General features: G+C 40.3%; 2 protein-coding genes across 5 annotated transcripts in view; one reads left to right on the top strand and one right to left on the bottom strand.

The window, feature by feature from the left end:
• Nucleotides 1–2,694, top strand: part of USP13 (ubiquitin specific peptidase 13) — a 43,042-nt gene extending 40,348 nt beyond the window's left edge. For both annotated transcript variants that reach the window (XM_071566959.1, XM_071566958.1), the window contains 2 exons: nt 728–812; nt 1,399–2,694. In XM_071566959.1, coding sequence (XP_071423060.1) covers nt 728–812; nt 1,399–1,492 — 179 coding nt within the window. In that variant the 3' untranslated portion in view covers nt 1,493–2,694. The remainder of the gene's footprint in view (nt 1–727; nt 813–1,398) is intronic.
• A 4,763-nt stretch (nt 2,695–7,457) lies between these two features.
• PEX5L (peroxisomal biogenesis factor 5 like) overlaps nt 7,458–14,337 on the bottom strand; it is a 104,805-nt gene continuing 97,925 nt past the window's right edge. For all 3 annotated transcript variants that reach the window (XM_071566961.1, XM_071566962.1, XM_071566963.1), the window contains one exon: nt 7,458–14,197. In XM_071566961.1, the coding sequence (XP_071423062.1) occupies nt 13,993–14,197 (205 nt within the window). In that variant the 3' untranslated portion in view covers nt 7,458–13,992. The remainder of the gene's footprint in view (nt 14,198–14,337) is intronic.

Raw genomic sequence — 14,337 nt, 5'->3', positions numbered from 1 at the left:
TCTTTTGGAGATGTGTGAAACACTGATTATTGTTAGGTTAAAAAATATTTGAAGTAATTATTTTTTGTGGTACTTAGCCTTTATAGACTGAGACCATTTTCTGAGTGCCTGAAATCCTGATAACCAACATGATTCTGTAAAATGGCTCCACAAAGCCCTCTTCACCAAAATCCAGACCCCTGCCCTTATGCAATATCCTGAAAGAAGGTACCCTTTTACTTTTGATGGTTATTGGATGAATGGCGTGAATGGATGGGGATCAAGAAGCAATGCTGAGTTCTGCAGAGACTTAAGGCACAAAAATTGTCTTTGTGTTAAAGGAAGAGGTTTCTTTCCTGTCCTTTCTTTTATGGGCTGCTAAAATATAAATGCCTAGATTTTTGTTTGATTTATACCTGATCTGATAGTAATCACACTTAGAGACATGACTAATTTGTGTGCAGAATGAACTCCATATCTGGCACTTTCTGTGGTGCTCTCTGTGAACTGAGAATGAATCTAGTGTTTTCTTTCCTGGTAGGGGTTTGGTTTGATGTTTGACGGTGAATCTGATCACTACTTGAAGCACAAATATGCCGCAGTGTTAACAGAAGCTGTGTCTGGGAATAGAGTGTGAGTTAGGAGTGATCAGCTGGTTCTCCAGTATTAGAAAGAACATTTTCCCTGGAATTGTATTCCAGTGTTAGCAATGAAAACCTTACTGTGCCATTTGTGTTTCTTAAAACAGGGTATGAGCTGTTTGGGTTCATCAGCCACATGGGAACATCCACAATGAGTGGCCACTACGTTTGTCATCTCAAAAAGGAAGGAAGGTGAGTGCAGCTGGGAGACTCACACAGGGATAAGGAAATGCTTGATTTGAGGCATGAACCTTTACAGTTCTATACATTTCCTACCAAAGAAATTAAAATTGTCACAGATTGCAGATGTGATGAGTTAGTTCTGATTCCACTGAGGTCTATGCTGACATTGGCCCTTCTGCACTTGCTGTTCCAAATTTGTTCAGTTTGGGGCACTGGTTCTGTATCTGACTTAGTTTATCTGAGCTGTTCCCACCTTCCTTTTCTTCATCATCAACAGAAGCCCATCAGACTATGGACTGATACTTTTATTGCTGGTACTGCAAACACTGTGATTTTGATATGCTTTGATTATTTGGCATTGGGAATCTGTGATTTTCCTTCATTTGAGCTGTAACCACACATGCCTCTGCATGTGCCTCCTTTTGAGTTCCTGACGGCCAGCATTCTGCTCTGGCTATTTCTCTGATCTTTTGTTCTTGTTGCAATGCCTATTTTTAGATTTTAAGCTCTTTGAAGTTTGTGTCTGAGAAGTCCCTCATAAACTTTTGATGATATTTATACATAGGGAATGTAATCAATCTCGTTTTCCTTTCAGATGGGTGATCTACAATGACCTCAGAGTCTGTGCCTCAGAACGACCTCCCAAAGACCTGGGCTACATTTATTTTTACCACAGGATACCAAGTTAGACCTCAAATCTATTACCTGGCCTTAAGAAGCCATAAGCCTTTTTAACCTGCCCAAAAAAGCGTACAATAAAAAAGAAAATCTAAACCCAACAAAAGACCCCTAACCCTTGGACTGCCAAAAAGCAAAGGAAAACATGAGATGTTTATAGTGTATTTAAAACCAGTCATTTGATGCCGCCTTAAGTGTTAGACAGGAAATTTCCATTAGGTGCTGTATAGTACATTGTTTTAAATTTATACACCTTAAAGGTCATGCAGATTACTGGTGGAGTTTGCAGCCAGTTTATGGAGAAAATGGAAGCTTCAGTGTTGAACAAAACCAGCCTAACCCAGCCCAGCTCCCGCCTGTTCTGTCCGTGCATCCATTGAAGACCACGAACAGATATTGGTGTATTTGGTAGCTGGAAGCTGGTGTTTTCAACCAGAGTCCAGACCACTTAGGGAAATCATGTGAAAGTTTGAGGGAGAGGGTATGTGACTGTTCTTCAAAGCAGAATGTCTTATTTCAGGGGTTATTTTCAGTGCAGTGAGAAAAGTCAATTGAAGTTATATCTGTTGAAATTCAGTGGAACTGTATTTTGATTTGCCTTTTCGATGCATAAGCCTAAGAGACTAATGGAGATAGAAGCAATCTCCTGTCAGTGCCCAGTTCATTTTCTGCCAAGAGAAATAGTAGATTTTATTTTTTTCAGACATAGGTTTCTTCATCTTCTCTTGAATGTTCATTTTGCAAGTTCTTCCAACAGATTCAGGATTACAGATGGATAAAAGAAGCAAACTTTCTGACGAAATTAAATGCATATACCCTCAGGAGAGGCAAGGCTATTATTTAAATTTGGTTTTCTTATGGAGGAGGTAAGGAAGGGTTTAATGTCTTGTTATATTTATGCCATGGAAATTTGCATCTAGACCAGTGATATTCGAGCTGAAATGAACTCCCTGACAGAGTACTCAGAGTGAAATTCTGCTTTCTACTAAGGATTGTTTAAATAGTGAGTTTCACCTGTGAGTGGATGAGATTGCTTAGTAAAATTGCTGATTCATTCATTTGCCTCTCTCTCCCCCTTCAAAAAACCAACAAGAACAAAAGAACCACAACTGGAATTGATATTTCAGCTTCCCTAAAACTTGCAAGCACACCAATAATCAGATCTCTTCAACAGACACCTTCTGAAAGGGGTTTGATGCCTCTGGCAGGGAGAAAGGGGTGGGTAGGTAGGGGTGGGTTGGTAGGGACTGGACTGGCTCTTCCTGTCCTTTTGGTTTTTTTGGTGTTATTTCAGTTTGTTTCACAATCAAGAATATATATGTGGGCTTTTAAATTATATTTGAAAACACTATTTCTAGAAAAATTGCATTTGTGAATGTGAAACCTTTCATGATTCCAAAAAATACCCCAAAGGTTCACAGTGTTGGCCACTGCTCACAGACTTGATGGAGTTGCTTTGTACAGTGTCAGTGAGCCCTCAAAATAAACTGCAACAGTCAAAAAAGTCTCTTCCTTACAGAGTGCAGGAGAGCAAAGGAGGTGTAATTACATTTTTTCTGCAGTCAGTTCTCATAAATTTAATTGCAAAATTCAGGCAGATACACACTACAGAAGAGAACCCAAATTAAACATCTGATTATGACTAGGGTATTTTATTTTTTTTCCCCAGTGTTTTGGGGAAAATAATTCTCCCTCTGATCATAAAGCCTCATGCAAAGCCGAAAAACACTGTTGATTTTTAATTAGTTTTTCATCTTTAAAGATTATAAGAGAAATTCCACTGAATAATTCTGTACAGTATAAAGGTGCCTAATTGCTGAGAAATCTCCCAGCACTTAGTGCTCTTATTGACACAGAATTGTGGTGTCCTAGCACATTAATAAGTGGCCCCTGTGAAATTCAGCTGCCTTGTAATTATTGAGCCCTCAGTTCTGGACAAAATAAAAGCTGCATGTAATAGTTTCCTTCTTCTAGGTTTTAGATATTTGTATACTTCACCAGAAAATGGCAGATTTGAAAATGGGATCAGCAAATTATGCAGTGATACATCTTCTATTTAAAGTGAAAGAGCAAAACTTCTGTATATCTCCTTGGTTTTTTATTCTGGAAGTAGAAAAAGGAGAAAAGGCATTTTTATTCCCCCCCACCTTTTTTTTTTAATTCACAATTATATTCCAAAGAAGTTCAGCACAACAGCTTCCCTCTTGCCTCATGAACTGAAAGGGCTATTTATAAACTCACAAGATCTGCTGGCCACTGCCTTTTTATTTAGAAACTTTGGGTGAATAAAGGCCAACAGAGTAATTCCCATGGTCATTATTAAACTGGAAGCATGGCTGGTCTTCGTAGGATCAAGGATGGAGCTTGGACTATTGCAAACTGGTCTGGTGCATCCTAAAACTGTAATGGCTGTGGACCTGCCTGATCTCAGGAGGCACACTTGGAAGGCTGGCAGGAGATAAACTGGAAGTAGTGACTGAAAAGGGAGAGCCCTTGGCTGGCTGTGGTGAGTGACCTGCAGCACCTCAGCTCCTGAACTTCTTTTCAGTTCATGGCTCGTGTTCTGCCTGCCCAAACCCACCAAGTTGGTCAGGAATGCAGGGAGCATTTTAGGGCGAAGGCTTACAGAGCTTCTGAAACTCAGCAGAAATTGTGTTATGTTACAAATTCTTCAGTCAGCTGTTTCAGGCCTTATTTTATTCTCTGCCAAAGCAGTGGCTTCCCTTTGGTTTCAAATTGCTGGTTGTTGTCTCCCTTTTGCTGTGAGATACATGTGAAGAACATCTTGAATCTGGAGGAGCAGGATGTAAACTCTTGACTCTTCAGCCTACTGTGGGGGAGAGAAGTTTGTTTTGGTGGGTTTTGCATTTTTTTTAAACTTTAGCATGCAGAAAACACACTCAAACAGACTACTGAATAGATGACTAATTTATCAGGTTTTGCCTGCTAAAATGTATGTGTTCTGAATTGTGCTGTGCCAGGCCACAGTGCACAACCTGGGTACACTCCTGTGTCTGGGTGCTGTAAGAGCTGCTGGGGAGTTCAGTGTGCTGAGGGCTTTGTGACAAAGAAGGATGGAGGAAGAAAAATCACTGTGAGCTTTTTGAGACAATCTAACTTGAGAATTATGGCAAGCTAGGACTTGGCAGTGAATAATGCTCTTATTTCTCAGACTGAGTTTTACATTTTTGTATGATACATTTATATCAGGAAATTGGAAGGAATAAAAACTAAACAACTTTTCCTTGTTTAGGATAAAAATTAATTTATTGAGAGCTGTGGTTTTGAAACAAGTTGTAGGTGTTCCTGAACTCCTGTCACTTGTACCTCTGCTGGGTTCAGTGGCATTACCTCTGACTCAACTTTGGTGGAACTGAAACCAGCATCAGCCCAGTTCTTTGATTCAGGCAGCCTCCACTGGGTCACAGAACACATTTGGAATATGGATGCAACCAGAGCTCATTAAATTGCTTTAGAAGCCTCTCCAATTCATTCCTTTTGTTCTCCATCCTGGCCGCAGCCATTTTTATCCTCTTCGCTGTTTTCATGCATTGAAAGACTATGCAAAATATGTAACTGGACATTCTGTTGTGTTCCCCATCACCTTTCCTACCTTAATGGCTGAGATCAGTGTCTGATTTCTACTCTCTCTGCAGCAGTTTTACTGTTGTATCCTGGAAGTGTCTGTCCTGGTTTACTTTGCACCACTCAGAGTTGTTTGCTTGAAGCACTGTTAACTTTTTGAAGAGTATTTGTCTGAGGTGAGAAAGGTTGTGAATGACATTGTTGCTACTGTTTTAAATTAAAAAGAAATATTCTCACATCTGGTCACTGTGTGGATTCTTGCTTCTTTCTTTCCTGTCTGAACTGAAGAGGAATAGACTGACTGTGTTCTGATGCTGCCTCTTTTCTTACTCTTTGTGGTCACGTTTTACTTAAAAAAAAAAAAAGAACCTGCAGAGGGAACAAAGAGGTTTGTGGGAGTCTCAGTTTCTTGTGACTCCTGGCATTATGCGGATTGAAAAAAAGAAAAATCCCCCAAGCTCTGAGAGGATATAAAACAAGGCAAAAATAGAGAATAGGATTTAAGTTGACTGATATTTTTGTTTTTAACTTTTAAGCCAGCTGATATTCTTTGAGCACAGGAGTTGGCAATGTTTGTGTGGAATAGTGTTGTCATTTCACCCCAAATTCCTGCTTAATCATGATCTGTAATTCCTCATACTCACTTAGAAATTCCATCTGCTGTTCAGTAAAGGAGAATTCTGTTTTCCTCATGTGTAAGGACTTTACACAGCAATGTGACCCTTGGGTCTTTGGCAGATGCAGGTGCAAGAACAGGCCAAAAAAGAAGACTGAGGATGACAAATGTTTCAACTTATAGGACCATGGGACTGGAGGAGAGGTAAGAGGTAAATCTGATGGGCTCTGAGTGACACTTCCTGATATGAATATAGAGGACATATGACATGTTGAATGATAAGAAATATAAAGATGGTTCAGCTTCTGAAGTCCAAATTTAATGATCTATTTTTGTTTCTTTTCTATCACAGATGTCCTTTGTGACCATGGCAAGTCTCACTGCACTGTTCACACCACTTGTAGCAACTGGAAGAGGTGGGAGAGTGGCTCCTTGTGCAAGCTAAAGGGCTCTGTTCAGACTTCATCCAAGAATTTCCTGTGTAGGATTTGTACTTGCTAGCTTTTGCAGACTGTTTGTGGGAGGTGGTATTGGATAAGTGACAAGTTACCACCCCCTTCTCCCCCCCACTAAAGCGGGAAGTAACACCTCTGTCCCTCAGGTGTACTGCAAACCTAAATGGAAAAGGGAGGTACTGACAGCTGTGGTGGAAGATAAATGCCATAAAATTACTGAAGACAGATACTGCGTGATACAGCTGGTGTGGAGTGGGTGATTGTGTTTGCAGATGTCTTCACTGCTACCATTCTCTGATTTTTTGAGCAGTTGTGTGTGTTTGGTACTAAAGCATTTCTCCTAACCACTGCCTTTGGCCTCAGGATGACAGTGCCTGACTCATGGGTATTCCTCCTCCTGCTTTGTTGGTACATTTGAGCAGCAATAACTAAACTAACCTTTACATCCCCTGGCAAAACACATCAGTGTCGAGAGCCCGCAGTTACTTTCCTCCTAAGTGTTGGTGTGTTTTTAAGGTCTGTTACCTTTCCTTCTTTAGTGGAAGGTTCTGGTTAAAGCCACACAGACAACTTTCCTTTTGCTGTGGCTGTGTCTTCTGGCGTTTTTTCCTGGGGGAACCCAAATATCCATGGAGAGTGTCAGCCTTCAGATCCATGCTGGTTTGGTCCTGCTTAGTCCTTAACCCTGTCACAGCCCCCCTTGCTGTCCACAGCCCCCAGATTTCCTGTCCACAACAGCGTGCAGGGATTTTTGTCCCTCATGTCTGTGCTTATGTTGGTGTCTCTGAGTATACAGCAAGAATGGCATTGTCCTTATCAGCTCCTTTGGCTCATCCTACAAAAGCCAAAATTGAAAATGCCAATAGAAAACTCCTAGTACAGTGTTTGGGAAATTGAGTAGTGATTTCAGTCACTGAAAGTTGGTTTAGTTTTTTTTCATAAAGATTGTTTTGTGATATTATTACTTCTGTTCTAATTGTTGCATGGTCTTCAGAAGAAATCAAATGTACTTTTTATCCTTTGGGCCAGGTCTCAACTGGTGCAAATTCCAGTTGTAAGTATAATTGATCAACATATTGAAATAAATTCTATAAATAGCTCTGCCTCAGAGTAACAATGAATTTATGGAAAATGAGAACAAAAGCATCTTCTGAGTTTAATTTTAAGCAGAGAAGCATGTTCACTTTGCAAACAATAGGATAGAAGACCTCATTGAAAAAATCCTTTCTTTCAGTTGGAGATGTAGACCCCTCCTTTTAGTTCAAGTAATTGCAGTCAAGAGCACTTTCAAATTGAAAAGAAACTTTGAAATATTTGAAGCCACAGACAAAGTTTATTTTTAAAACATGTTTAAAAATCGCACAGTTATAAATACAGGTAAATAAATACAATTTAATATGTGGAAAAGAACCCAAGGAAGGCATGCTTCCATTACAGTACAAAAATACTACATTAAGTGTGGTGCTCTGCAAATAGTCATCTATGACCTTAATAAATTTAACACATCCAGTATGCACATCATTCCCTTTTTTTTTTTTATGTTAGGAAATCGATTATTTTAAACAGCAGTGCAAGGAAACACCAAATTAAAGCATCAGTAAACTATAGGTCTGTGTTTCATATTATACACAGCTGATAATGCACTAAGTATACAGAGGCAGAGTTACCTGTAGTAAGAAACTGATCTTTTCCCCCGTATGTTTTTACATTCAGATTCTTATTCTGGGTCAGTATGAGCCTTGGTAACAGAATGTAAACATTCAGGCGTTGGGCTGAGCTCCCACTTCTGCACCCACCACCTGCCCTGCCAGGCCTGGCCCCTGCCCCTCACTCTCACACCAGCACTGAGGTGGGCAGACCTGGTCTGAGCAGCTGCAGGGTTCTTCAGATGGCCTGGGTGAAAGGATCTGCCAACCCTATAACCTCTTCTTTCCCATATGTTGGCTTAAAAATAAAGCCAAAAGAACTGATGCAAGATTGCAAAGGTTTTTCTAACAGTTTACAGCATATAGAAGAAGCCACACAGAATGCCTCTCAAAACTATATAGTTTTATTTTATTCTAGATATGTTATACTCTGATATATAAAATATATTTATAAATTTTTAAATTTTTTCTGAATTTACAGTAGCTTACTGATATTAAAAAGGCTATTCAAATTAAAGGTTTAGCCAGTGTTGATGGCATTCTGTAAATGTAGAAGGGGAAAAAAGATCAAAGCACATCAAGTCTTGACCATGCAAGCTTGCTCAATGGGCTGTCACATATGCAAGCATTTGTAAACTTACAGCATATTTTAGGAAAATTTAGATTCCTTGTCTCTTTTCTTTGCTGAATGCCTGTTACTTTGTGGGCTGAGGCTCTGAAACTTCCCGGGGATTCTGTGACATGCCTATTTTTCACTTTGCCTAGGTTTGTTTAAAGTGTCTCTTCATGCCTGGCACTCCTGTTCTCTGACTTATTTCAGCAGTCCAGAACAAGCAGAACTATAATGAAGGAATCTGACTTCTAGCCTAGGTAAGGTTTGAATAGTAGATAATACTGTATTGCATATCCACCATTTTTTTTTCACAACGTGCAGTGCATTTTGTCTTATCAATTGTGTCTGTGAATACTTGGCATATTATAAACATGTATTACATAAATTCACTGTACAGACTGCTAAGCTGACAACACTGGTGACCAGAAATCACATTTTTTCAACTGTGCAGGTTATTCATGCAAAATAACTAACATGTCTCATTTTGCAGATGCATGTTTGGGCAAAAGAGATCTACACCAATTTATGTTTTGCTCCATTTCTCACTGGCTCCAACAGAAAATATCTGCCAATAATTGTATCAGTTGTTATTTCTGCCATGGTGGCTTTTCTCTCAGGGAGGCCCTGCTCTGTGGATGTTCCTAGGATCACCTGGCTGCTCTGTTGGTGTTGTCAGGGTCCTCCTTTTCAGGCCCCGGTTTTCTAAACTAAGCTCATTAGCTTAACTCCATACGCTGAGGTTTCATCTGTGTTAAGTGTCTTCAGCTGGATGCAGCAGATATTCAGATCTTGTGAAGTTTTACATTACATATTTCAAATAGGACATTGAACAGTGAGCTGTGTTCAGAGCTACTGGGCAGGTTTGAAAAGCCTGGCCATGGCAAGTGAGTGCAGACTGAGACAACAGTTTTTTCACGAATTTTGGGAATCTTTTTCTCTAGCTTGTGCCGTGCAGTTTAGACTAGAGAGAAAAATGTGAAAATCCAAACACCCAGTTTCCTTGTGAAAACTGTGCAGATTTAGCTTTAAAATTCTTGAGAGGACATTAAAACATGTCTGCAAAAACTGTTACTACAGATGTCTGTTATTAATTAAACACTTGAAGCAAACATGAAATCCACAACACAAAGTGATTTCTAAGGATGGGATTTTAAAAGGGCTCTGCATTTGGTCTAGCCTATTCCAAATAATATGAACAACTCAGATTTGAGTTTGGCAGATGCAAACTACTTTTAATTATTCCATCAATCAATAGTTTAAAAATACCCTAAGTGTGGGCCTTCTGCATGCATTCTGTAAACACATGCTCAAGGTAGCATTACTGCATGCTTTGGGTTAATATTTCAGAGTCCTTATTGGTTAATGTAGCTGCATGCAATATTGTTCATATGAGGTTTTGTGTCATTTGACCCTCCCCCTAGATATTTTTACAAGTGCTGTGATTTATCAGAATTTAAGAAAATACCATTAGATACAGGTATGCATACGTGTGTACCTAAAGATCAAATCTGTTCCTCGAGCTGACATAAGCCTATCACCTCAAAGTTTCTGTGGTCATTACAGTTTAAAGAGATCAGCCAGAAATGAGCCTTTTGCCTTCATTGCAAAGCCTCACTCCATAAACAATCCCTGTGATTCCAGTGCCTGTTCAGCACGTGCAGTGGTACCAGAGCCAGCCCTTGCCTGGTCACTGAATACCTGCACATGAGCCGATCATGCAAAGCACTGAACCCTCCTGTGAAGACTCCAGGCTGCCAGTGCTCAGCAGCTTGATGGATCAGGCTTCTAGGTCATAAATATTCCTAAAGCTTTGCAGAGGAAAAGGACAAGGACAGTCCTAAGCTGGGGTTAGGAAAATGTTTTTTAGTGGCATGAAATATAAAATAGAAAAAAGACTCAAAAACTTGGAATCAGTTACCTGGCAGTGATAAATCACCTCTGGAAAAAGAGGGGAGTAACAAGAACAAGAAACAGGGGTGGAAGATGGTGATACACCATTGCAGCACTGTAATTTGGCCTCACCCCATAGATGCTGTAGAGTTGTTATCCTGAAATGTCTGAGTGTCTTCTCTGCTGAAATTGTGAGTCTGTATGTGGAACTGCTTCCTTAGCCCTGGGCAGCCTTGTGTTTTTGTGTCACCTTCCTGTCCAGGTGAGCGGTGGCCTCACCCATGCAGTCTGTGAGGCAGCAGCACTCCCCTGCTCCCACACAGTGCCATCACATGCAATGACTATTATTTCCCATCTTCCTTGCACACCTGGGTGTCCTGGATGGCAGGAGGTTCTGACTTGGTTGAGCTCACAGAGAGCACTGAGAACAGAACCCAGATTTGCTGTCTCTCACTCTCAGGCTCAATCTGCTACTGTTCAGCGCCCACCTTATTTATCCCACCTCATGCTTGCTTAGAAGCACAAGTAAATAAATTTTCTATTCAGGTTGTTAATGCAGCCTCCTCACATGTTTCCTCTTGCTGTTTCAGGCAAATATAAATGCTTGCCCTGAATATTTAAGGATGCCATGAGGAAGTCAGATCAAAGCTGTATCTAATCCTCTCTGCTGCACTGACAGTGCTTGGCAGTGGGGGCTAAAGGAGGACAATAAAGCCCAGGGTGCTAAAAAAGTCCCGAGAAGTCATAGGAGCTGCTGGGTCTGACTTGTTAGAGGCAGATGAGCCCAGTCTCCAGTCAGCCTCCCACACTGACAGAGCTATGTGAGGAGACGTGCCACTGTCCCCTGCCTGCTTTATCCTTTCCCTCTCACAGTGCCTCAGTCAGTGGTATGTGGTTAATTGGCCATAGGCTGTCTACAGCAGGAGAGAAGAGCTGGGATAGTCCCCAAGGGTGTGCACCATCTCTTTGGACAGGCTTTGTAGCCCATGTCCTGTGCAGCAGAACTGGGAACCAGGGTCCTGAGCCTGTCACTGGGAGGCAGAGTTCAGCCCCAGTGATTTGTCTCAGGGTTACACAGACTACTTGTACCAACCCCATGGGTGTGGACATGTTTCAGCAGATGAAAGTAGTTTCGAGCAGTGCATCTCAGGATAAATTAAAAGCTACCTACTTAGTCTCTTCTTTCTGGAGAGGCTTGGAGTTGCATTAGGTTTCCCCAAGAACTGCTGTGTTACTCATCCACAGGCTCGAGAAGCTGTTCAGTGAACAGCCATGAGTATCAAATACCCTTTGTCATTCTGACTCTGAGAAGTCAAGTACTTATTTTTTTTAATTTGAAAAATATAAAAATAACGTTCCTAAACAGCTAATTCCTCTGGGTAAGCCCTGACTATCCTACACCACAGAGGATATTCTAGAGGAACTTGCATGATGGCAGGGCATCAAGCAAAATCTAAGCACATATGCCTTTGCTTTACAGCCTCTTCTCAAAGCTACTTCCCCTTCTCCCTTATCACTTCCCAGATTCAATTGCACTGCACCTTCTGCTCTGCCTTATCAATAAAGAGCTGTCATCACACATCGCTGTCAAAGCAAAAGAGCAAACTGTTGTCAGCAGATATGAATACAGCAGCCCACTTAGCTAAAGTGACATTCCCAGTCAGTCCCATACCCCATCCTTAGAGAAAGCTGCAGGAATCGGTTATGAAACGTTTGATAGATAAACAGGAATATAAATGTAGACAGGGAATTATTAAAACACTCTTAAAAAATTTCTGTAGCTGTTTCAGCATCTCTGTTCTGTGGGAGAGAGTGAGGGGTAAGCTGTTTATTTTTTAATGACTATCAATTATTTTTAGTTAACAAACTATAGATGGTGATTAAATGCAGTGATTACACTGTTTTACATGGAATTTTCCTTTAAGTGGTTGCTCAAAATAACAGACAGCTGCAAGAAACTTAAGGTTTGTACTGGTGAAATGTCCAACTCCCACAGAGCTTCCATTTCTGTGATCTGTGCAGTTGAATTTCTTTTTTATCTGGCTGAGCTGGATTTTTCTTTTAATGTTGTTTATAGGAAATGTGCTATTTGTCCCACTTTAACACATTCCAGAAGCTATTCTGCACGTTGAATTCCTGACCACAGATCAACACAGTAGCCATCTGATTACACTTTTTATCTCTCACTGTTTAGGAAAAACATGAAAAATATCAGCAACTGAAAATCACCTCCTAAAAATCTCTATTCCTTCTTTGATTGATGTATTCACCCTGAGCTAAATGTGTTTGATTGTAGCTAATCCATCCATTCATCATGGGGCAATGTACTGCCCCAACACTGTTCCCCACTCATCCAATCAGGGAAAATGAAAATGGTCTGTTTATATACACATTTGTAAGTAGCTACACATACTGGTGTTACCTAAGTATTTACTCTGCTATCATGGAGGTCACGGAGACTCTTGCTACTGTTTGCCATAACTGCAGGATCAAGTCTTGGTCTCAATCCTACAAGCATTATATAGACCAATTTCTTCAGGGAAAGTTCTCCCTTAAGCATGGTCTGCAGGCAGTAACTCCTATGAAGATTTTTCTTTATTTTCAATAAAGATCTGTGGCTTTTTATGTTCTGAAATGACATCATTTGCATACAACATGTATGTGCATGCACATGCATGTATATGTGTAGTACCTGATGGATGCATAATAGAATAATTTTTCTAGCTGTTAATGCAGTTCATACTGTATTTGCATCTTTTTAAACATAAGAATATTGCAAACCCTCTCCTTACATTTCAGGAAATGATATTTGGTCCTCTATGCCAACAAGGCCATCCTGTACATTCTTTGTTGGTAACTAAAATAAAAGCATAGCACTATTTTACAAAAAGAAAGATTAAAGTGCGTAAGTACACAGATAGGTGCAGCCCCTGCCATGAGCTCCTTTGAAGCAGACAGATTGTCTGACACCAAGGACAGCTGGTTTGAACAGTAACAATTCTAGTGCAAATTGCCCTTTGCTGGCAACACTGGACCTTCCCACGTGTACCCAATCCAATCCCATGGATCTCCATGGACAATGCTCCTCCTGACACTGCACATGGTTTATGAACCTGCAGAACTGGGCCCAAATGAACTGAGGTACCTTTGGAAGGAAAAATGTATTGCCAGCTGGTAAATATATCCAAAAGAAAGCACATCCACATGCATCTACTTTCAGAGTTGTGTTAAAAATGGACCTTGATAAGACTTTTCATCCAAGAAATTGAAGGATAAGGAATCCCCATTGTGGGGCAAAGTGGGGTCAGCATAGTGCAATGAGTGACTAAGCAGGTTCCTTGGATGCACTGCTTGCCTTTCTAATGTGCAATAACCATTATCTAGGTTTGTTCTTAGTATACATTTCCTTGTAAAGCTGTGTATATATAGAGAGATATAACTTGCATGGGATGAAAATTCCTTGGAAGTATTTATTTTATCTAATTTAGGGCTTTGTCAGATTACCACAGCTCATTTCAATCCTTTGAATTTGAATTTATTTACAGTACTTTTGTGCTTTTGAACTTTTCCTTTTCGAATAATATCTGAAATGATTCCCCTACTGATCTACAGTCATGATCTATTGGAAAATGTGGCCATTTTGGGATGAGTAATAAAAAAAGTTCTGTTTCCTTATACAATTTAGTCACTTTGTGGATACTTTTTATTACGGCTCTAGATTGAAAGCTCTTAAGAGAATGTCTAGATCACCCACATTGGCAGCTTGAAATAGTTCTGGCTGGTCCATCATAGACAGAGCAATCCGAAGTGCTGCCCAAATATTGCCTGATAGAGCAGGGTGGGGAACCTGTTGTTGATTCCTGCTTTTTCTTTGCAAACTGAGAGCAGTGAGAAAATTGCTGACAGCCTCTCTGTAGGGAAGAAGGAAAAAAGAGATAATCTAAATTTCCTTGACAACCAGAGTAAAACTTCCTAAAGTTTCATGCAAGACTGTAATACATTATTTTACAGTGCATTTCATCGGTCTCTCTGTGTTGTTCTTGTTTGACGT

This window comes from Pithys albifrons, chromosome 11 (assembly GCF_047495875.1).
Source record: "Pithys albifrons albifrons isolate INPA30051 chromosome 11, PitAlb_v1, whole genome shotgun sequence".
NCBI classification, from domain to species: Eukaryota; Metazoa; Chordata; class Aves; order Passeriformes; family Thamnophilidae; genus Pithys; species Pithys albifrons.
The sequence above is the reverse complement of the archived record's forward strand: the minus strand, read 5'-3'. Positions and strand labels throughout refer to the sequence as shown.